The 23,898-nt window shown below is 34.4% G+C and overlaps 3 protein-coding genes across 5 annotated transcripts in view; 2 read left to right on the top strand and 1 right to left on the bottom strand.

Moving 5' to 3' along the window:
• LOC126888405 (neurobeachin) overlaps positions 1 to 23,898 on the bottom strand; it is a 2,163,879-nt gene that overhangs the window by 1,340,645 nt on the left and 799,336 nt on the right. The gene's annotated exons all lie outside the window — the stretch shown is intronic.
• Positions 1 to 23,898, top strand: part of LOC126888413 (myrosinase 1-like) — a 63,462-nt gene that overhangs the window by 5,410 nt on the left and 34,154 nt on the right. The window contains exons 3-8 of one of the 2 annotated variants that reach the window (XM_050656661.1): positions 332 to 724; positions 2,016 to 2,110; positions 2,282 to 2,578; positions 8,326 to 8,463; positions 8,519 to 8,622; positions 9,025 to 9,195. In XM_050656661.1, coding sequence (XP_050512618.1) covers positions 332 to 724; positions 2,016 to 2,110; positions 2,282 to 2,578; positions 8,326 to 8,463; positions 8,519 to 8,622; positions 9,025 to 9,157 — 1,160 coding nt within the window. In that variant the 3' untranslated portion in view covers positions 9,158 to 9,195. Of the gene's footprint in view, positions 1 to 331; positions 725 to 2,015; positions 2,111 to 2,281; positions 2,579 to 8,325; positions 8,464 to 8,518; positions 8,623 to 9,024; positions 9,196 to 23,898 lie in introns of those variants that run through there. The other variant, XM_050656662.1, reaches the window with a different exon arrangement.
• Positions 13,157 to 23,898, top strand: part of LOC126888410 (myrosinase 1-like) — a 69,244-nt gene continuing 58,502 nt past the window's right edge. The window contains exons 1-3 of one of the 2 annotated variants that reach the window (XM_050656658.1): positions 13,157 to 13,273; positions 21,503 to 21,783; positions 23,009 to 23,401. In XM_050656658.1, coding sequence (XP_050512615.1) covers positions 13,227 to 13,273; positions 21,503 to 21,783; positions 23,009 to 23,401 — 721 coding nt within the window. In that variant the 5' untranslated portion in view covers positions 13,157 to 13,226. The remainder of the gene's footprint in view (positions 13,274 to 21,502; positions 21,784 to 23,008; positions 23,402 to 23,898) is intronic. The other variant, XM_050656657.1, reaches the window with a different exon arrangement.

Genomic DNA, 23,898 nt, shown 5'->3' with positions numbered 1-23,898 from the left:
CTAGCTAGACTGTCTGTAAAAATAGCGGTGTCGTCTGCGAGTCTTATCTTGTTCAAGATTTTTCCGTTTATCAAGGGAATCAGGGTTTGTGTTAATGTAAAATATATTTCCATAATATTTTATTTCCAGTTTCTTTTTCTAACTTGTTATACTTATACTTTTTGTTTTTTGTTTTTTTCTGCTTTATGTTTTTCTTTTATTTTCTAAATTTTTAAAGAAAAATAGTGTTTCAAAATGGTATAAAAATGGTTTAGAAATGTTTTTTAACGATATATTCGGAGTATTATCGAACTTTCATGGACGTATTTATTATAATTATTAAATTTTTCAGGTTTCAACAATAAGGTCAACCCCCTTGGAATCGCTTATTACAAAAACCTCATCAAGGAACTTAGAGCCAACAACATTGAACCATTAGTAACTATATTCCATTGGGATACACCCCAACCATTGGAAAACTTGGGTGGATGGACCAACGAGCTAATAGTTGATAGATTTGTAGATTTCGCCAAAGTAGCCTTTGAAAATTTCGGTGATGATGTTACTTATTGGTTGACATTCAACGAACCGAAACAAATATGCAACGAAGGCTACGGTAACAAACAAAAGGCACCTCTCGTTGATTCACCTGGTATTGGGGAATACCTTTGTGCCCATAATCTTCTTAAGGCTCACGCTAAAGCGTGGCGTTTGTATGACGAGCAGTTTCGTAGTACACAAAAAGGTAAGATGGAAATAACCACTATTGTATCAATATTATCAGTTGCCTTTATCTTTGTGCTGGGTCGACTATATAAACTGTTGATTGTCTAAGTCTAAATGCAACCTCAACTAAAACATGGCCTCAGCTAGACATCTTCGCAGTTTTTCAGTAAAATATGTTTACAAATATACTCAAACACACACTTTCAAACACAATTGTTGACGCCCACCAGTTTACAAGTCCTAGTGGAAAAATGTGATAGTGTCACATATCACAATTATATGATAAGGTCCCAGAATATTAATGATGCAAGGGCACATGCAGCAATTGTGTATTATACACCTTTTGATCACATTTCTGCTGTTAACAAATGTTAACTGGTAAGCCGCGCAGTTACTATATTCGTGCTCATCATTATCATTATTATCATTCCTCAACCTCTTGCATCCACTGTTGGATATAGGTCTCCTCCATATTATTTTTTCCACTGTTTTCGCAAGTCATCCATCCATCTGTTTGGTGGTCTACGTCGGTATATTTTATCTTCTATAGGTCTTCATTCTATGAGTCTTTTGGTCCATCTATTATCATTTAAACGTACTACACGTCCAGCCCTTCTCCATTTGGCTTGTGCAATTTTTTTTGACATCTGTCACTTTGGTCCTTTCCCTTACTATCCTATTTGGTACCATATCTCAGCATTGCGCTTTCGATTTTTCTTTGGACTATTTTCAATTTGTTTGCAGAATGTTTAGTCAAAGCTATGGTTTCGGAACCATATGTTATTACCAGCAGTATGCACTGGTTGTAAATTTTTATTCAAGCAAATCTGTAGCGTTCCTTTTAGAATATGTCGCAACTTGTGAAATGCTGCCCATCCCAAGCTTATACGACGCAGGACCTCACAAGTTTGATTGTCTTTTCCTATTCTAATTTCATGTCCTAAATAGATATAGCTAAAAACCTGATGTACTTAGTGCCCACGTACTCTCATAACATCACTTGGAACTAAATTGGTCATGTATTTTGTTTTTTTGAAAGTTTATGTTCAGGCCAAATTGTTCTATTTTCTGTTTTAGTTCTTCCATCCATATTCGCACTCAACAAAGATTATTCTCAAAGATTAGACTCGTTTTTGAAAAAAACTGCCCGTATCATATCTGTATCTGGTTGTTTATTGGTGGTATGGTTATTTACCACCATGCCTTATTTGCCCTTCTTCTTCCTTTTTCAAGAAGTTGTCACTAAACGATTCTTCAGTTTGGATGCATTAGGCATATAAAATATATATTTTATATAATTTCGATTTTAGGAAAGGTTGGAATTACTGTAGATACAGCTTGGTTTGAGCCAGACACAAATATTGCTGACGATGTAGTTGCTGCAGAACGAGCACAACAGTTTAATGTACGTAGATAACTTTTATTTTCTTAAAAAGTAGATAAAAATTATCTACTATAAATAATTGTAGTATATAGGTTTTGAACTGATCATCAGAAAGTCAAAACAAACCTAATCCTGTTTCATATTAACCTAGAGATTGATTAATGTGTAGTTAATTAACAACATACGTTTCAGCATGGATTGTATGTAAGACCTTTAACAATAGGCGATTATCCAGAGCAAATGAAGAAAGCAATCGCAAGGAGAAGCTTACTTCAAGGCTTCAGCCAGTCGCGTCTTCCAGAATTCACTCAAGACGAAATCCAGTACTTGAAAGGTACTCTTGACTATTTGGGGCTGAACTATTATACCACAAGAATGGCACGAAATGCTGCTGATAAACAGATAGACGTTGTTTCTTACGACGCAGATTCGGAAGTTGATACGTACCAAAAAGACGAATGGCCTAAATCGGCCTCATCATGGTTAAGGGTAATTTTTTTATTTAAATTATTTTTTTACCTAAGTCATAAATCAATTATGTTCGTTCACATACAAAATAACGCTTATTATTTTTTCTTCTTTAGCCCATTTATATCCAACGTTGGACACAGGCCTTCCCCAAATCTAGTAGTAGTAGTTGAGTCAGCATTGTGACTAGATCTTCTTGGTTGATTGTAATAGGAAGAACATCATCGCAATATCTAAGGTGACTGAGTTTCTTTTCGTTTATGTTGATACCCATGTCGTCCCATTCCAGTTCTTTAAAGAAGTTTTCCAGAGCTAAGGAGAAGAGTTTTGGGGATATCTTCTTTTTTTTTGTTGAAAAATGGCTTTGGCAGAGCCAATTAGCCAGACTTGTTTCTGATTGATTGCAGATTCATAGTCATAAATTTCTTATAACATAAGTACATTCTACAATTTTATTTTTATAGATACATTTGTACATTGTGTAGCTTTTTTTTTATTTTGTTTTTTTTTAATTATTTTACTGTGTTTTTTTTAATATATATTTTAATTTCTGCGAAACACTTTTTTTTATTTCTTTTTTTTTTTATTCTTTTTTATATTTGTGCCTTTTTTTTCTTTTTTTTTGTTTATTATTTTTTTTGATATTATTTTATTTTGTGTTTTTTTTAATATTATTTTTTTTTATTTTTTCAAACCACATTAACAAATTATGCCTATTTATTACATATTACGTTTACAACTTGTATTTACATAATTTAACATGTTTATAAATGAGATAAAGAATTTCCATATCATTTGTAAATATTAATAGGTCTGAATCCCGCGTATGAAAAAAAAGTTGATTAATAGCAAGCTGAAAATTTGTTAATAGCTTAAGGGTGTTTAGTCGGATAAACTTTGATATATGGGAACACTGGAACAGGGTCAGTTTTAATTGTGAAACAGGTTAAAAATTTGGAACGGTCACACCACGAAAACGGCACATTTATTTTGTCCGACAGAACAGACTTAAACTCTCCGAACAGAGATTAAACTCTCATGCAAAAATCGGACTGCTATTTATCACCTGTCATAATTCCTGTCATTTGACATATTCTACATGTTCCACTCATTAAAACGTCAATTTGGTGATAAATAGCAGTCTGATTTTTGCATGCGAGTTTAATCTATGTTCAGAGAGTTTAAGTCTGTTCTGTCGGACAAAATACATGTGCCGTTTTCGTGGTCTGACCGTTCCAAATTTTTAACCTGTTCCACAATTAAAACTTCCCCTGTTCCAGTGTTCCCATATATCAAAGTTTGTCCGACTAGATACCCTTAAGCTATAAACAAATTTTCAGCTTGCTATTAATCAACTTTTTTTTCATACGCGGGATCCAGACCTATAAAGTATTTAGGTTTATTGGGAAAAAACATTTTAAATCATTTAATTCCTTATAAAGGTCGTTTATGTTATTCATGTTTAAATGACATTCTAATACGACATGTGTTAGATCTCCGATTTTGGCACAAGTACAATTGGGAGTATCTGCCAAGCCGATTCTATGCATGTAAGATGGCGTAAGAGCATGATTGGCTCTCAACCGATTAATGGTCTTCATAAAATGTCTGTTATATTCTGTGTAAAACCATCTTTTTGAGAATATCCTAGGGTTACAATGAGCAAAATTTGAGCCAGTAGTACATTCTCTGTAATGGAATTGCCAATTATTTTTAAGTTTTTGTCTGCTAAAAGTATTAATATCTGAAGCTGGAATTAAATTTTTGTTTATTTTTTCTCCGATTATATAAGCTGATTTAGCAAAATTGTCAACTATTTCATTGCCTTTTATTCCCGAATGACCCTTAATCCAAGCAATTGTTACATTTACTCCTAATTGTATAATTTCAAACAGAGTTTTAAGAATATTCAATTCAATGTGGTTTATGCGTTTGACTGTTTGAATGTTACTCAATCTGTCCACCACGCTTTTACTGTCAGTAAATATAACATAATTGCTAGTTGGATTCAGTAGTACATACTGAACAGCAAACATTACTGCTATCATTTCTGCTGTGTATATTGAGCATTCAATAGGTAGGCTATATTGATGATGGTAATTTTTATTTTCGTGGAATACTGCACAGCCCGTTCCATTTGCGTCTTTTGACCCATCGGTAAATATGTACTGAAAATTTAACCATTTTTCTCTAATAAGATATCTTCTTGTCTTAGGCTTTGGCCACACGGGCGATTTTTTACGGCGCGAAAATTTACGGCGCGATAATTTACGGCGCGATAATTTACGGCGCCCATTGGTTTGACTACCTCCTCCACCAATTATAGATGAAATAATTACCTACTCTTTCATACCTACCTTAGATGAAATGATTTCATCTAAAATTGGTGAAGGAGGTAGTCAAACCAATGGGCGCCGTAAATTATCGCGCCGTAAAAAATCGCCCGTGTGGCCAAAGCCTCACGCCTCTACGGATTGCTATGGGGTTAGTTTTATTTGTTTTATTTTCACATTTGACTGTGATAGTTGCCGTTTTATAGTTATAAGAGTTGCCTGTACCTGGAGTGTATTCTGCTGTTTAGAGCTTTTTCTATCGCCCAAATCTCGACGCTAGCGAACGCTTTTTCATAGTCTATAAAAGCTAAACATCTAGGTTGTATTCGTTTGCCTTCTCTATCAATATTTTCATAGTGAGAAGATGATCTATGGTACTAAACCCTTTTCTGAAACCTGCTTGTTCAACTGGCTGATAACTGTCCATTTTATTTGTTAGTCTGTTGGTTATAATTATTCTAATAAAGAGTTTGTACATTTGTGAGAGTAATGAGCTAGGACTGTAGTTTTTTTGTCTTCTTCTTTGAATAACAGTATTGTAATACTCTCATACATATGTAATACTCGCTTATTCTTTAGTTTTATTGAATTGTATGGTTCAGTATTAAAATTCATACTTTAATACGCAGTGAAAACTGAAACAATAACAAAATGAGTTATTCCTTCAGTTATTCTATATTTTGTCGAAAAGTTTCTTACAGTATTTGCCAAAATCATTTATTGATCCATTTCATCGTTTCCTTTTCTTGTAATGTTGCAATCAGAGAGCTATACTTCCTTTTTTGAGATCGCAATGTCGCAATCTTCTTCATTTTTTCTACGGCACTACACTGCTCTTCTCCATACAAGGACTCGTGAAAGTGCTTGTGGATCGCTGTTTACTGTATCTTCCCAGCGCTTTCTTGGCTTTCCAGCCGGTCTCTTTCCCTGTAGTCTAAGAGCTAGTGAACCCCTCCGACTAACGGTCGTCCTGTAAGGCTAGAAATTTTTCTAGTGATAATTCATAGCACACCAAGGCTAAAAACCATGACCTGGCAGGCCTCACTGGTGCACGTGTATCTACCAGGTGAATCGAAAAGTGCAAATTTAGGGGGTAAAATAAACTTTCTCCTGTAAGGTTTAAATTTAAGTATGTGTTTGAGTAAGTCATTCAGCAGAAATGTGTACAATGACATGCGATTCTGAAGAGCATAAGACCTTGCCAGGCGAGGGGAAAGATTAGGGGTTTTTCCTAAAATTATTATTTTTGCATCGAACAAATTTTTTTTAGGTTTTTTGAATCATTCCAAACAGAAAAGGTCTTTTGTGATTTTTCTCTTAAGTTAATAGTTTTTGTTATATGAGCGATTGAAAATTTTGAAAATTGCGAAATCGGCCATTTTTAACCCTAAATCGGAAATTTATCTAAAAATTTGAATGTTGCTAAGATACGTAGATATTCTTTAAACATTGATTGATGAAATCCCGAAGAGTTTTTTGCAATAAAATATCGAAAACCCCTTTGTTTTTTTAATTGCTAATCAAGCAGGTGCGACACTGTAGTATAAGTGAGGACGTTTGAGTTTGCATAAATTCATTATCTCGAGAATGGGCAAATTTCAAGAGAAATCCTCAGACAGGTCGATTTCTATTTTTAAATTAGGACTTTTTGGCATATATATAATACTAGTGACGTCATCCATCTGAGCGTGATGACGTAATCGATGATTTTTTTAAATGAGAGTAGCGGTTGTGTGATAGCTCATTTGAAAGGTTATTGAATTTTCTATTCACTAATATAAACATTAACGTAATTATTTATACAGGGTGTACAAAAAAAAAATTTTTATTAAATTAACTTTGATTAAATTTGACAAATAGAAGAAAATTTTTTTTTGTACACCCTGTATAAATAATTATGTTAATGTTTATATTACTGAATAGAGAATTAAATAACCTTTCAAATGAGCTATCACACAACCCCTACTCTTATTTAAAAAAAATCATCGATTACGTCATCACGCCCAGATGGATGACGTCACTAGTATTATATATATGCCAAAAAGTCCTAATTCAAAAATAAAAATCGACCTGTCTGAGGATTTCTCTTGAAATTTGCCCATTCTCGAGATAATGAATTTATGCCAACTCAAACGTCCTCACTTATACTACAGTGTCGCACACGCTTGATTAGCAATTAAAAAAACAAAGGGGTTTTCGATATTTTATTGCAAAAAACTCTTCGGGATTTCATCAATCAATGTTTAAAGAATATCTATGTACCTTGGCAACATTCAAATTTTTAGATAAATGTCCGATTTAGGGTTAAAAATGGCCGATTTCTCATTTTCAAAATTTTCAATCGCTCATATAACAAAAACTATTAACTTAAGAGAAAAATCACAAAAGACGTTTTCTGTTTGAAATTATTCAAAAAACCTAAAAAAAATTTGTTCGATTCAAAAAGAATAATTTTAGGAAAAACCCACAATCTTTCCCCTCGCCTGGTAAGGTCTTATGCTCTTCAGAATCGCCTGTCATTGTACACATTTCTTCTAAATGACTTACTCAAACACATACTTAAATTTAAACCTTACAGGAGAAAGTTTATTTTACCCCCGAAATTTGCACTTTTTGATTCACCTGGTAGATACACGTGCACCGCTGAGGCCTGCCAGGTCATGGTTTTTAGCCTTGGTGTGCTATGAATTATCACTAGAAAAATTTTTAGCCTTACAGGACGACCGTTAGTCGGAGGGTTCACTAGCTCTTAGACTACTGCATTCTAGCGGTCAGTGCTCTTTTCGGTAGACTATCCTCTTTCATTCTTATCACATGTCCGGCCCGTTGCAATATTTGTATTCTAATGCAATCTGACAGGGGTTATATAAAGTTGATAAAGTTCGTTGTTGTATCGAATTCTGAAGATTCCGTTTTCCCTCACAGATCCTAGTATTCTCCTCAATACTTTCCTTTCGAATGTGTTGAGTTGGTTTTTGGACGTTTCTTCCAGAACCCATGCCTCACTGCCAAACCATGCTATTGTTAAACTAAAGTTTTATAGATTATCATCTTTGTAGTTCGGTGGACACTTTTAGGGCGAAATATATGGGAGAGGGCAAAATAAGCTCTGTATGCCTATGCCTGAGTCATTCTCTTCCGTATTTCTCCATCTTCTGATCCGTCGCATATATTTCTACTACCAAGTACGTAAACTTTCCAGCTGTATCAATGTCACCTTCATGTATAATATTTTGTGGGACTATATTTCTTCTCGTCTGTATCATTATTTTTGTTCTTTTCCGTGTTAATTTCCATGCAGACCTAGCCTTTTCGTTCGCGTTTTTAACTCTACGTATGTTTGTTGTGCTCTTCTTGATATTATTAATGATCTATTTAACTAAGTTAAAATAATCAATTGATTAATAGCATAGGTCATATTTATTCAAAATTCAGGTAGTTCCATGGGGACTAAGAAAATTATTGAACTGGATCAAGAACACATATGGCGATATCCCAATAATAATAACGGAAAATGGTATATCGGAAGACGGTACCTCTCTAGAAGATGATATGAGGGTTGACTATTACCAGGTAATTCAGTAACTCCAGTAAGTGAGAGTGTTTTTATATATAATTATTCTTTTAGCAACACTTGAGCGCTGTGCTAGATGCAATGGATGATGGAGTAAATGTTTTCGGTTTCACAGCATGGAGTTTGATGGATAATTTCGAATGGTTACGTGGATATACGTAAGTATTGAACATTACAAAATTTCTTCTTCTTGTGATGCTTTTCCGTCACGGATGTTGGACACTAGCTATTTTGACTTTGTTCACTGTTGATCTAAAAACTCCGGTAGTGATTCAGTTAAACAATTTTCCTATGTTATGAAGCCAGGATATTCTTCTTTTTGCATGCACCTTATCTTGAAGTATGGCCCGAAGTCGGTCATATTGCCATTCATTACACATTATAATAAACAATAATTGTTTATTTTATTATAATTGAAGGTCCCATATCGATTTGTCTTGCAGTAAATGTATGTTGAACTTCATCCCTACTTTCTATACATAGAATATTTGTACATTATGTATATACATATCAAAATATTTGTTCTCATATTTATATTAAATTTAAATTGAAAATTTTAGGGAACATTTTGGATTGTACCACGTAGATTTTACTAGTCCAAATCGAAAAAGAACACCAAAGAAATCAGTGGAATATTTTAAAAATGTGATACAATATGGATGTGTTTTAGGAAATTCTACCTGTGATAATTAATTTTTTTTATTTCTTATTAAAAAATCAGATTAAGTACTTTTTTATTGTTTCTGTCCTTGTTTCCCCTAAAATCTAAATAAGCTAAGACTCCTGAACGGATATTTACGCCAAAACGATATACGATGAAGCAGTTAAAAACACTGGTGAAGCGATATATAGATTTTAAGCATGTAGAAATTGTAACTAATGCTTCAATTAAGCAACTCATTGGCATTAAACTGACATCTCTGTGAAAAATAATAAGACAATAAAAGTTCTTAGACAAAATGTCCCATGATAGAAAGGACACCTGAAAAGTAAGAAACACAGGAAGACAAACACTAACAAATATAAAATTCCGTTCAAAATTCAAAAAACTATGATGCCTTGGAACTTTACAGGGAAAAAAATAAAGAAGTAAAAAGAAAAGTGGCAAATGAAAAAAATGAAAGATGGGAAAAACATGCACAGAGATAGAACAGCACATAGAAGGAAGGAGAAATTCAGAGTCCTTACGCATCTTAAAGTGGCTCCAAAGAAGTAAAACAGAGAAAATCACGATCGATAAAATCAAAGAAAACTAATGGCAAGAATACTATAAAAAATTGCTCCAACCGAAACCCGCCCCCCATTCAAAAAATCAGAAATAGACAGAATAGAAATCTATACACATTCATGATGAAATCGAATTAACCCTAATTGAGGTAAAAACAACGATACAAACTCTAAAGAACCAAGGCTTGGTGCTTAGTCCTTATTTACTCTCATTAGTTTTGGACCAGATAACAGCGAAACTACAGGGTAGCATTCCATGGTGCCCAATGTAAGCTGATGATGTAGTGTTAATAGGAAATAGTGAAAGAGACTGAGAACAAAAATTGGAACAGTGGACACAGGCTCTGGAGGAAAACGGTTTAAAGCTTAGTAGGACAAAAACAGAGTATTTGGAATGCTCATTTAAAGATGGAGTTACTACAAATAAAATGGTATCTTTGGATGGTAAAATGATTGTGAAAAGCAATAGTCTTAAGTACCTAGGATCAGCATTACAGAGTAATGAAGAAATAGATGGAGATGCATGCAGTAGAATTAGGGCTGGATGGATGAAGTGGAAAGAAGCGAGTGGTGTGTTGTGTGATAGAAAAATTCCAATGTAGCTGAAGGAAAAATTTTATAAAACAGCCATAAGACCGGCTATGATATACGGAACTGAATGTTGGGCAGTGAAAAAGAAAGAGGAACAACGAATGCATGTGGCAGAAATGAGAATGCTTACATGGATGAGTGGAGTGACAAAGAAGGATAAAATTAGAAATGAGTATATATAGGGGAAGTCTAGGGGTGGTACCAATTGATGCCAAAATGAGAGAGCATAGGTTAAGATGGTTTGGTCATGTTCAACGTCGAGACATTAATCACTCAATACGAAGAATAGCTGAAGTGCAGATTCCTGGAAGGAGTAGGAGAGGAAGACCAAAGAAGACCTGGGGGAGACGATAAGGCAGGACATGTTGGTAAAGGGGATTGACATTGATATGACCCAAGATAGAACTGTGTGGAGAAATGCAATTAGGGAAGCCGACCCCGCATAGGGATATGGCAAAGAGAATGATGATGATGATTCAGAAAAGAATGAGAATGAACTCAGATATAATAGAACAGAAGAGATTAACTTGGTACGGACGTATACGGATGATGTCAGAAGAGCAGACCAAAATCGTTGGATAAATAAACTAACAGAGTAAAGCCCGATAGGCAAAAAGGAAGAGAGGCAGACCCCGAAGATTATTCAGGGATGAACTAAACGAAGCAATGGAAAGAAGAAATAAGCAGGAAGGAGACTGTCAAAACAGAAAGTGATCGAGAGAACGGTTGAGTGAAGGTATACAGTGAAAACTGTGGAAATCCTGGAGGAACTGTGGAAATTAACCAAGGCTCAGAAGACATCCCCAAAGTTAACAAAAGAGATTAAAGAAATACGTGTTGTTACAAGAAAATAAAGATCGAGAGATACTGAATAAATAAAATTAATAATACAAAACTCAGTCAATCTCTCTATCTCATCTAATGCCTCCTCTACATATCAGCAGACGCGTCCGCGGATGACATCCCCGTATGCATCCGCAGATGTGTAGATGGGGTAATTTGGTCGTCTGTTGGTGGTCTGTTGTTTATTTTTAAGGCATGCGGTTGTTGTCGGTTTTCCAAGAACGGATCAAAAGGTTTCCGCGGACGCGTCTGCCGATGTGTAGAGGAGGCACTTAGATACATCGGCAGATGCATCCGCAGATGCATCCGCAGACGCGTCTGCTGATATGTAGAGGAGGCATCAGGGATTTATTATGGGTTAGTAGAAGGTGACCCGGTTATTTCTGAGCATTAAAACAACCTATAACTACAAATATTTATTGAACATAAAATGAAAAACAGAAAATGAAGCAAAATATTAGAAAAATGTAGTGACTATTGAACTATTCAGACTATTAAATAAAAACCCTAACTTATCACATACAATACAACCTGATGAATGAAATGTACCCACATTCAGCAAGCATCAGATATATACCGTAACCATACTATATTAATATAACTAGTACCAAATATAAAGTGAATAATTTATTCCATGCAGTGTCAAATGCCTATTTCTGTAAGTCTACCTGTGAAATTATATACCCTGTAATTACTCTGTTATAGCTATATCCAGGTGTACAATGAGGGTAGAGGAAGGACTTAGATCTGGACAAAAATGGTAGGTATAGACACACTATCGGATATAAATATGGTATATATAAAAATGGTTATGTTGCTACTGTTACCGACTTATCTCTGTTCTTGCTTACGGTCTTGTGGTGGATGTTCCTGTGGTGATGACTCTGATTACAACTAAATACTGGTTACTAACTACTAGGTACTAGAAGTGTTGGACAGCCACTAGTCCCCAAGGTGTGTTCTCAGGAAGTTGGCCTACCAAGGAGAGAAAATATACTGTCAGTAGGGACTATACGGGACAGTAGAAATACTAGAGGCTATAAGCTTAGTAATAGCTTTCAATATATTTACCTGTTAGTGTTAGGTGGCCACAAGAGAATTGTCACGATGTCTTTCCTCACAGTCACAAGGGGTTATGTCCCGTAACCAAACAAATGTCCATCAGCACAACAAAATGTACAGCCCCAAATCCGTCACTGGCACAAGCTCCTCGAGACGATAAGTTTCCATAAACTCGGGCTGTATTATTTTCGCCGATGGAAAGGGATTAGTAAAGTTTCACCCCTTGCAATCCGACCTCGTTCCAGAACAATCAAAGACCGGATGTCATCCGTCTTTGCTTAATGGCATTCGATCTAAGTTCCAACTCAGACGAACCATTCAAGCACGGAACCACTGGTTGATTCAGTTACGTGACAAGAACCTATGCACAACTTGTGAACGAGAGAAAGACAACATATTTCTAGAATCTCAAACCATTCCCAAACAAATTAACAGAACAGAACCTTTTTTCGAACGCAACAACTGTTTTATAGGAGCTACCATAGATGTACCCAGGGGGTTATAAAATATTTAAATATTACATCAGTTTAACATATCTAAATGAATTGTGAAGGTTTAAAAAAACCGTAACAGTGTAAAGGAACATGGAGAACTGAAATATTAGCAATTCGAAAAAAGGCAAAATATACAGGATGGGCCGAAGAAAAGAGTCAACCCAGATATTTGGCAGTAGTTATTAGATTTTAAGGAAATGCCGAAACAGGTCGATTTTTATTCTTTTTTGCACACCCTGTATAAAGAAATCCATAAAATGTAAAAATAAAGTGCCCCTATCTTAATAAGTGTTAACAAGAATAATCTGATTATATTACATAATATGGTGCTATAGTATAATTATTATTCCAAAAATTAGATCGCAAAAAATGATTATCGAAATCTCATCTTCCAAATCACAAACAACAGATACTTAACACCCTTGAAGACGTTTAATGAATGCAAATAATAAGATAAACGTTCTGATAATAATTGTCATCACGTTTTACATATCAGCTAGGTATAAAGAGAATTTCGTTACTGTTTAATATTTTTCACTGCCGCAATGATCAGTAAAGAAGTGTGGCTTCTATGTATTGTGTTGTCAACTAGGTAAGTTAAAATCACTTTCATCATCATGAAACCTCTTTTGTCCACTGCTGGACATAGGCCTCTCCTATTTTTCGTCATTCTCCCCGGTTCTGTGCGTCTTGTTGCCATTTCTTGGAGATTCGTTTAATGTCGTCCATCAAGCGTGTTGGTTGTCATCCTCTTCTGCGTTTGTCTTCTCTTGGGGACCAGTCAATTAGTTTTCTGGTCCATCTTGAGTCTTTTAGTCTCCCTACGTGGCTTGCCCAATTCCATTTCAACTTGGCTCTACGTTCGACGACATCTACCTGTTCTTTTCCTTACATTTTGGTTCCTTATTTTGTCTTTTTTTGTTACGCCGAGGATCGATCTTTCCATGCGCCTTTGTGCCACTCGCAATTTTAGTGCTGTTGTTATTGTGAGCGTGAGAGTTTCTGCTCCGTATATCATAATAGAAAAAAACGCATCCCAAGATAACGATGCTTTAAAACCGCAGAATAAAACTCAAATTAAAACCATTTGGTTTTTAAGTAAACCATAAGGTTGCAATAAAACCGCTTTCAGCATAAAAGGGCCCACTCTGAAAGAGGTCAATAAAACCAAAAATAAAAAAATTCTTAAAACTTTGTTTTCTTAAGCAACTGGCTTAAAAGCTGCTGTGAAGGTGCTTTTAAAATCATGTTAAAAGACACTTTAAGTGCAGGCAGTTTTATAGCAAACTTAAAAAGGTTTCTTAAATGGAGACTTTGAAAGACAATAATTTACCATATATGATTCTTTAAACCCATATACTCCATATAGTTCAACAAATTTTTACATGTGTTATGGCAGGTAGATACGTATTTGTAACCATAAAATAATAAAAAGTACTTGGTTATTTCGGACTGACAAGGTAGAAAAACACTTGCGCACCCAACTTTATTGATAATGTTAACAAAAATAGGTGTAAATAACTCACGCGCCATAAAATTTATGTTTTTTGGCGATTAAAAAATAAAAACAATACAAAAATTTTAATCCGAAAAGTATTAATTTGAAAGAAAAATAATTTTATCTACAATTTTAATGTTTTAATGTTAAACTAAATCGAATTTATGTCTTTTTTTTTTTTTTTATTTATTTACGCTGTAACCACAGGGGTTATTAGCGATCTAAAAAATATAGCAAAAGTAAAGTTAATAAAAATTACAATAGGTGATACAGTCCAGAGTCTTTAAGATAATTTATTGTGTTTTTAACATTCATGTTTACTCCTAAGGCTTCCTTTATATTCATTGGGATGGTATACTTCTTTCTTATTGTTTCATATGTTTTGCACTCAGTTAATATATGTTTCACGGAGAGTGTTGTTTCACAGTTTTCACACATAGGCGGCACAGTTCGCGTAAAGAGATGTTTGTGTGTTAGGTTGCTGTGTCCCAGCCGTAAACGTGTTATTTTCACTTGGTCGGGTCTGTTCGCTATTATTTGCGGCCACGGTTTCACTGATTGTTTGATTTCCTTGAGTTTATTTTGCGACGCACTCCATTTATTTTGCCACGCACTAAACACTTTATATTTTATTTCTGACTTCAGGTCATCGGAAGAAACCTCGTTAATAAGGATGGAGTCCTGGCTGAGGGATGCTGAACGGGCTAGTAGATCTACTTCCTCATTTCCTTGTATACCTGAGTGTGATGGGACAAACATAAAGTCGACAGTGATCTTATTTTTATTTAGGATCGCTATTTCTGATTGGATATGTAAGGCAATTGGATTATTGGTGTAAAGACGTTTGATAATGTTAAGTGAGCTGAGTGAATCGGTTATTATGAGAGACGGGGATTGTTTCGACTCTTTTATGTGGATCAGTGCTTGTAATATTGCATACAACTCTGCAGTGAATGACGACGTAATAGGCTTGAATTTAAATTTTAATGATGTATTGGGTGTGAGGATGGCTGCACCAACACCGTCTGATGATTTGGATGCGTCAGTGTATATCTTGTAGTGATTTTTAAAGGTTTCCATTTCTTTTAAGAATGATTGTTTGATTAGGTCTGTTATGGTCTCACTTTTTTTGTATATACTAAGGTTAGTATTAATTTTGGGAATTGGTATTAACCAGGGTGGAGAAGTTGGGAAATTTGTTGGGATAATTTCAGGAAATTGAAGATGTAGGTCATGAAGGTTTCTCCTAATTCTTTCGTAAAATGGTGGATCTAATCTTGTTGCAGAGAAAGTGCCTTGAAATCGATCTGTGAATGTATTGGTATAAGTAGGGTGTTCTTTATTACTGACTATTTTAGAAGCATATGAGAGAGAAAGATATTTGCATCGTAAACTTAGGGGTGGTTCTCCTGTTAAGCATTGTAAACTTTCAACTGGTGTCGTTCGAAACGCACCTGTAGCTATTCGTAGAGCCGCGTTTTGAACAGTTTCTAAGGTTTTCAATACTGACATTTTGCTTGATGAATAAACTATCGTACTATAGTCGAGTTTGGATCTGACTAAAGATTTATATACGTGTAATAGTGTATTTTGATCTGCTCCCCAGTTTTTGCTGGAAATAGTTTTCATAACATTTAATCCTGCTTGGCATGATTTTTTAAGTTCTTCTGTATGTTTTTTCCATGATAACTTTTGATCGAAAACCATACCTAAAAATCGGACATTATTTGTGAAACTAAGGGTTTGGTTATATAGCTTCAGATGCGGAGTTCGAGTGTTATGTTTTCTTGTGAATAGAATACATTTAGTTTTTGTCGGTGAGAATTGTAATCCGATAGACCTAGACCATGTTTCTAACTGATTGATTGTTTGTTGTAAATGTTTTTGTATAGATGTAGAGTTTTTTCCTTTGGCAAATAAAACTAAGTCATCAGCGTATAGTCTTCCTTTGACAATTGGTGAGCATTGTTGAAGTATATCGTTTATGGCTATTAGGAAAAGGGTTGAGCTTATAACTGATCCTTGTGGTACTCCGTTCTTTTGAACTTTTTTATCTGAGTTAACGTTGTCTGATCGAACTATGAAGCTGCGAGGTTGAAGAAAATTTGATATAAATTTTAACATATTTCCTCTGATATTCCAATTATGCAATTTCGTTATGATATTGAATCGCCACACAGTATCGTAAGCTTTATTAATATCAAAGAAGACTGCAATACAATCTTGCTTATTTGCAAATGCTTCATGTATGCCTGACTCTAAGTCTATTAAGTTGTCTACAGTGGATCGATTTTGCCTAAATCCGCTTTGCTGTGGGATAAGAAGTTTTTGTTGTTCTAAATACCATCTCAGTCTTTTATTTATCATTTTCTCTAGCACTTTACATATAATATTGGTTAAAGATATTGGTCGATATGATTCTGGTGATGTCCGGGATTTATCAGGTTTGAGAAGAGGTAGTATTATTGCTTCGGACCAGGTTGAAGGGAAAACCTGGTTACTCCAGATTGAATTATAAAGGTCTAATAATAAATTGTTCCCATTGTCTGGAAGATGTAGTAGAAATGCTAGGGGAATACCGTCTGGTCCTGGGCTTGCATCTTTCGAAGAGTTTAAGGCTTTGACAAGTTCTATTAAGGAAAAAGGAACGTTAAGGTTGTGAATCTCATGTTCGTCAAATCCCAGTATGTTTTTTTCTACGTTGTTTTTATGCATTTTGAAATCGTCAGTATAATTTTCATCACTGGAATTTAACTCGTATTGGTCTGCTAACATATCTACGATTTCTTTTCTATCTCTAATTATTTTGTTATTTTTTGCTAGAAAAGGAATTTTATATGGTTGGCTTTTACCAGAGATTTTTCTTAAGTTTCTCCAAACTGTACTTATTGTTGAAGAGGTATTTAGAGATGAGATGAATTTTTTCCAGGATTCTTTTCTATTCTTTTTTAGAATGTATCTTGCCTCAGCTCGTCGTTTTTTGTATTCCGTTGTGTTTTCGTCTGTTTTGTGACGCTTTAGTTTATTGAAAGCTTTCTTATACTCTCTCGTAGCTTGGCTGCATTCAGGTGTCCACCATGGAAGAGGCTTATGTTTCTTTAATATTTTTGTTTTTCCTACATATGCCATGGCGGCATTAGTGATCATTTGTAAAAATGTACTTAAAAATTTGTCTATGTCGTTTGATGATGTGAAGTTGGTTTGGTTAATGTCCTGTTCAATTTGTTTGGTAAAGTTAGTCCAATCAGCGTTTTTAATATTCCACTTTATGATAGATGACTCAATATTTATTGTGCTCTGATGTGTTAAAGAAATTATAATGGGGTAGTGGTCACTACCGTATAAATAGGGTAGTACGTCCCATGTTAATGTGGTGGACAAAATTGGGTCACACAGAGAAATATCAATTGCCGATGTTGTGCCATTTTGGATGTTGAATCTGGTTGGTCTTCCGTCGTTAAGTAGATTCAGATTTTGGGATGTTATTATGTCTTCTATAATACGACCTTTTGAGTTGAGTTTTATGGAGCCCCACATCGGATTGTGGCCGTTAAGATCTCCGACGATAATTCTAGGTGAAGGAATTTGTTCCATAATAGCTATTAAATCTTCTTGGGATATGGATTGATTTGGTGGGATATACATATTACATATATAAATCTTTTGAGGTATATTTATTGAGATAGCTATTAATTCAATATTATTTGAAGTCACTGTTAACTGTGTGCTCATGAATTTTTCATCTACGTAAATTGCTACTCCTCCACTGGCAATATTTTGGTTTAATCTGTTTTTGTAGAAACATGAATAATTACGAAAGTTATATACGTGGCTTGAATTTTTGAAATTTGTTTCCTGTAGGCAGATAATAGATGGGTGGGTTTCAGAGATAATATGTTTAAGTTTTTCGAAATGGGTATAGAACCCATTTAAGTTCCATTGAAGTAGAGAAGTGAATTTAATTATTCTTTAGAAGAGCTTATAGACGAGTCGGAGTCTTCTCCCGAGAATGAAGTTTTTAAACCAATGTATTTGCCAAGTTTTTTCCTTAATCTGGTGCTTTTGTTTTTCATTCTTTTGTCGGTATAATATGGATGTAATTCTGTTAGAAACTTTATAAGTGCCTGAGAGTCATCTGAGTATAATTTTGTTATGCTGATTATGTCTTTTGCTCCTTGTATATTTTCGAATAAATCCACTACTTGATCAAAGTTTAACAATTGTGTTTCGCTGTTTTCTAGATATTCTCGAACTGGTTCTAAAAACGTTTTAAGATTTGTTATCTCATCTGTTAAGTTTTTGTCGTCAGTTTTGGTTTTTTTCATTAATTGAAGTTTAGGTTTTTCGAATTCGTATTCGGCGGGTGGCGATGTTGCATCTTCTAAGGTTCTTTTTCCTGTTGTTTTATCCGAAGTTATCTGGGGTTCGTGAGTATTCATCTGTGTATTTTTGTTTAGAGGTAAGTTTTGACTTGCTTCGGGTGAGGTTGATTTTTGTTTTTGGATATTATAGGATGACTCAGACGATGTAGGTGTTGCGATTGTAGTGTTGACTGAAGACGTGGTTAAATGTATGGATGTATTTTGTAGTGGTGGTTGTTGGGTTGTGTTTATTGATAAATGCGGGATGGCTTCTGTTTGCGATGTGGTTTGAGAAGACATGGTAGGTGTGGAGGGAATGGTATTTGAAATTGTGGGAGTATTTTGCGGATTATCTTGTTGAGTATGATTTATTGGTAAAGTTTGTTTCATCTCTGTTTGTACTGCATTATCATTGTAAGGATGGCTATGAGATGAAATATTTGGACAATTAGCTGCCTGGTGTCCAGTTAATTTGCATTTGAAACATGTATCGTTTTGGGCTATAAATATGCGGTATGATGTTTGTTCTAACTCGACAAAAAAAGATTCAGGTAATACAAAGTTGTCTGGCAGAGGTGAAATGAAAATTTGTCGTCGGAAGCTTAGAATGTGACTGAAAGCAGGATTGGTTGCTCCTATTCTTAGGTATGATATGTCTGATAGAGGATTTAGACCTAGTTTTATTAATTCGTCTTTAATTAAGTTCGAAGGTATACTTGGACATACACCGGACAGAATTAAGCGGACTGATGGAGTTATTAATCTTCTTGCTTCTAGTATATTTCCATTTACTTTTATCTTCTTTGTTTCTGTTAGGAATTTGTCTACTAAGTTTTTAGATGATAGATATATGCATATTCTACCGTTTGATATACGGGATGCGAAAATTATATTTCTTGGTTCTATATGCTGACTCAATCCTTCAAGATAGTCATTGATTGTACAATTCTCTAGAGTGTTAAATAAAATGGCTTGATCTCTGTCTGGAGTTAATATATTGCGTGGTTGGCTAACTGCTTTTGAATATGATGCAATTTGTTGTGGTTGACTGGTAGATGACATCTTTTAAATTTATTTAAAATCCAACTCCGGTGCTGTCTCACAGCTTTCGCTGTGACACCCGTTCATGGAATTGGATAATGTAGAGATAATTGTCGTGATTTATTGAAATATTCAATCCAAATAGACACAAATAATAAATTTCATCTACTTACAATTAAAATATTCCGTATACAAATCACTTTCACTAGTACTTTTATATTATAGTACTTTTTATTTTAATTACTTTTAAATATGTTTCAGTAATTACTATTTAACTAGCTCGATAACCAAAAACACTTGTTCATCGGTAGCTGTCTAAACATCGAATCCCAATTTATGTCTTTAAGACGCTTATTTATAATTTTTATGTAAGCCTTATATTACAATCTATCATGGCTTTCCGCATCTCCAGAAAGCAATATGGCCGAAATCCAAATAAAACTATTTGCTCTATCGACAGAGAATTGTTAAAATGAAATGGTTTTATTTTATACCATTCCAAGAGCACATAATATCCTACATAAAAGCAAGGTTGCCTTGGAATTAAAACCGTTTAGTTTTAATGCTGCTGTCAATATTGTCACTCGGTTTTAATGTGAATCTAACTTAAAATCGAGGCGTCGTAGTGCAGTGTGTGTTGTATTTTTCTTTTAAAATGACCAGTTCGTTTATATTTTAAGTAGGTACTTGCGACTTATTTCTTCCATACTAACCTTCCACTGTTTACAACACACTACACGACTGTTTCGCTCTAAAAAAATGGCCGACCATTTTGAACATATAAGAAGAGGGGATGAGTTTAGTTTTATTGTTTCTAACAAGAAGTATAGTTTAGTTTTTACGTTAACCAAATTGATTTAGTTAAGAGCTTTGGTTTTAATATAGCCTACTAATTGCTTTTAAGAAAGCAACTTTAAAGAAAACTAAAAAAATAGTTTTAAGGCATATGTTTTACTGACATAATAGTCTTGAGATCAAGTAGTTTTAACAATAGGTTTTATTAGTCATATTACGAGAATCTTTAAAACTGCAATAAAACTAAAAGGTCATAAACTAGAATCTAATAAAACCAAACAGTCCGGAAGTTCTTCATAAAACTGATTAGTTTTAAAGTGAACTGAGAAATCTGAGAATAAACCATTTTTAAACTACAATAAGACAAATTATCTATTAAGATTAAGTCTTATTTGATACTCTTATTAGATACTTTAAAACTAGTGACAAACGCTTAACAATTTTAAAGTTCTGGCAGAATATCTACAAGGTAACTTTAAAACCATTATCTTCTTAATTACCACAATAAAACCTTTATAAACCTTAAATAAAACTAAAATGGTTTTATTGTGCTACTTGGGATTGGTCAAATGTCTTCCGTTTCATAGCTATCGGGATGTTGCTCTTAAAGATGTCTGTTAGTGAACCATATGCCGCCCAAGCAAGTGTTATTCGTCGTTTAAATTCACATGTCTGATTATCCTTGCTTATTCTGATTTCATGACCGAGATATATGTATTTTTCTGTTACTTTTCTGTATATAAAATCACTTTGATATACAATACTTTCATCGAGAACGCTTCTATCCAGACCTAGAATCTATTTCTCTTTGACCATGACCAAAAATTTCAGTATTTACCTCTTCCTTGGCCTTCCTACTGACCGACGTTTTTCCACCATAGTTCCACTAAGCATTAGACTAGGTGCTCTGTTATTATCCAGTCTTATAAGATGACTTTCTCAGGCCCAGAGCAATCTTTGTATTCTTGCATACTTTGTCATTCAAGATTCTAGGAAAACGTAGAGTCAACGAAAGACGAATGTTGTTGTTTCATAATCTCATAAAATGATTTAAGTTGTCATGAAACTATTTTATTTATTTATAGTTTTCTATATTTTCTACAAAAAATCGTACCTATGATTCTAGTTTGGCGACAACAATCAATGTATCCAAATTTCCAAAAGATTTTATGTTTGGTACAGCAACTGCTTCTTACCAAGTTGAAGGTGCATGGAACGAAGATGGTAAAGGGGAAAATACTTGGGACGAAGTCTCTCACAGAGTGCCATCACCAATCGTCGATAACTCAACCGGTGATGTAGCTTGCGACTCTTATCACAAATATAAAGAGGATGTGGCTATGCTTAAACATTTGGGAGTCACCCATTACAGATTTTCGTTATCCTGGTCCAGGATTTTACCCACAGGTGAGCCACTATAGTGCAATATTTTAAATCAAAGATGAAAATTAAATCTGTCGGATATGTAAAGATGAGGCATATCGCTTCTTTTTTTATTGTAGTTTTTGGCCTTTGCAAAGCCAATTGACCAGACTATTTTTGTGTTCACAGATCAATTATTATGGTTTCTTCTTTTTCTTGTAGTTCCTTCTCCTATAGGAGAAGCTATCATCACAGCTATCCGTACGTTATTGTGGCTACTCTGAAAAAATTTACTGAGCTGCAACTATATCACTCTGTTAGGTTTCTCAGCCAGGAAATGCATCGCCTTCCTATGGATCTTTTATCCTTAATTTTACCTTGCATTATGAGCCTTAATTTTTCCGCACCTCTGGTAATGTGGCCTAAATATTCCAGCTTTCTTGTTTTGATGTTTTTTATGACCTCGCAATCCTTTTGCAGCCTCCTTAACACTTCTGTGTTGTAACTCGTAACTAGTTGGATCCATGGTATTTTCAAAATCCTTCTGTAGCACCACATCTAAAATGATTCCAATATCTTTATATCCATACAACAAAGTCGGGAACACGTCGCATCTTAATGCTCTTATCCACAGATCCAGATGTAAGTCTCGATTAACAAACATTTTTTTCATTTTTATAAATGCTTATCTTGCAATTTCAATTGTCCTGATTTCTCTACCTTGGTCATTGTTTCCATTTACCCAGGTTCCAAGATATTTGTAGTTATTCACTCTTTCTACTTGTTTTGCCTCGATATCTAAGCCTTCCTACAGTATGTTGCTTAGAAATAATCATGAACTTGGTCTTCTTAACGTTCATTTGTAGTCCGTATTTTATACTGACTTGATATCATTTATTTATTAATCGCTGCAGTGCTTCTAAACTGTCTGCAAAAATAGCGGTGTCGTCTGCGAATCTTATGTTGTTCAAGATTTTTCCGTTTATCAAGGGAATCAGGGTTTGCGTTAATGTAAAATATTTTTTCGTTTTTTATTTTTGTAGTCAATCTCTTCTATATATTTTTTTCATAATATTTTATTCCTAGTTTCTTTTTCTAACTTTTCATATACTATTTTTTTGCTTTATGTTTTTCTTTTATTTTCTAATCTTTTAAAGAAAAATAGTGTTTCAAAATGGTATAAAAATGTTTTAAAAATGTTTTTTAACGATATATTCGTAGTATTATCAAAGTTTCATGGACATATTTATTAAAATATTGAATTTTTCAGGTTTCAATAATAAGGTCAACCCCCTTGGAATCGCTTATTACAAAAACCTCATCAAAGAACTTAGAGCCAACAACATCGAACCTTTAGTAACTATATTCCATTGGGATACACCTCAACCATTGGAAAACTTGGGTGGATGGACCAACGAGCTAATAGTTGATAGATTTGTAGATTTCGCCAAAGTAGCCTTTGAAAATTTCGGTGATGATGTTACATACTGGTTGACATTCAACGAACCCAAACCAATATGCCACGAAGGTTACGGTAGCAAAAATAAGGCACCTCTTGTTGACTCACCTGGTATTGGGGAATACCTTTGTGCCCATAATCTTCTCAAGGCTCACGCTAAAGCGTGGCGTTTGTATGACGAGCAGTTTCGTAGTACACAAAAAGGTAAGATGGAAATAGCTACTATTGTATCAATATTATCAGTTGCCTTTATCTTTATGCTGGGTCTACTATATAAACTATTGATTGTCTAAATGCAACTTCAACTAAAACTTGGCCTTGCCAAACATTTTCACAGTTTTTCAGTAAAATACGTTTACAATTAATTATATCCAAACACACACACATCTCACGAACATCTCAAACACAATTGTTGGCGCCCACCAGTTTACAGGTCCTAGTGGAAAAATGTGGTAAGTGTCACATAACACATTTGTATGATGTGGTTCAAGAATACTAACGATGCAAGGGCACATGTAACAATTGTGTATTATACAGAGTGAGTTTTATGTATGGAAACACTCAATTATCTCGAAAATGGCTTCCATGATTTTTATAGATTATGGTAGGTAGGGGTTTTCTAATGCGGCCGATATTATAGTGCTAATTACATTGTTGTCATATTTTCCGTTTTTCTGGAAATCAAATGAACTTTCTTATTT

This window comes from Diabrotica virgifera, chromosome 7, assembly GCF_917563875.1.
Source record: "Diabrotica virgifera virgifera chromosome 7, PGI_DIABVI_V3a".
Classification (NCBI taxonomy): Eukaryota; Metazoa; Arthropoda; class Insecta; order Coleoptera; family Chrysomelidae; genus Diabrotica; species Diabrotica virgifera.
The sequence above is the reverse complement of the archived record's forward strand: the minus strand, read 5'-3'. Positions and strand labels throughout refer to the sequence as shown.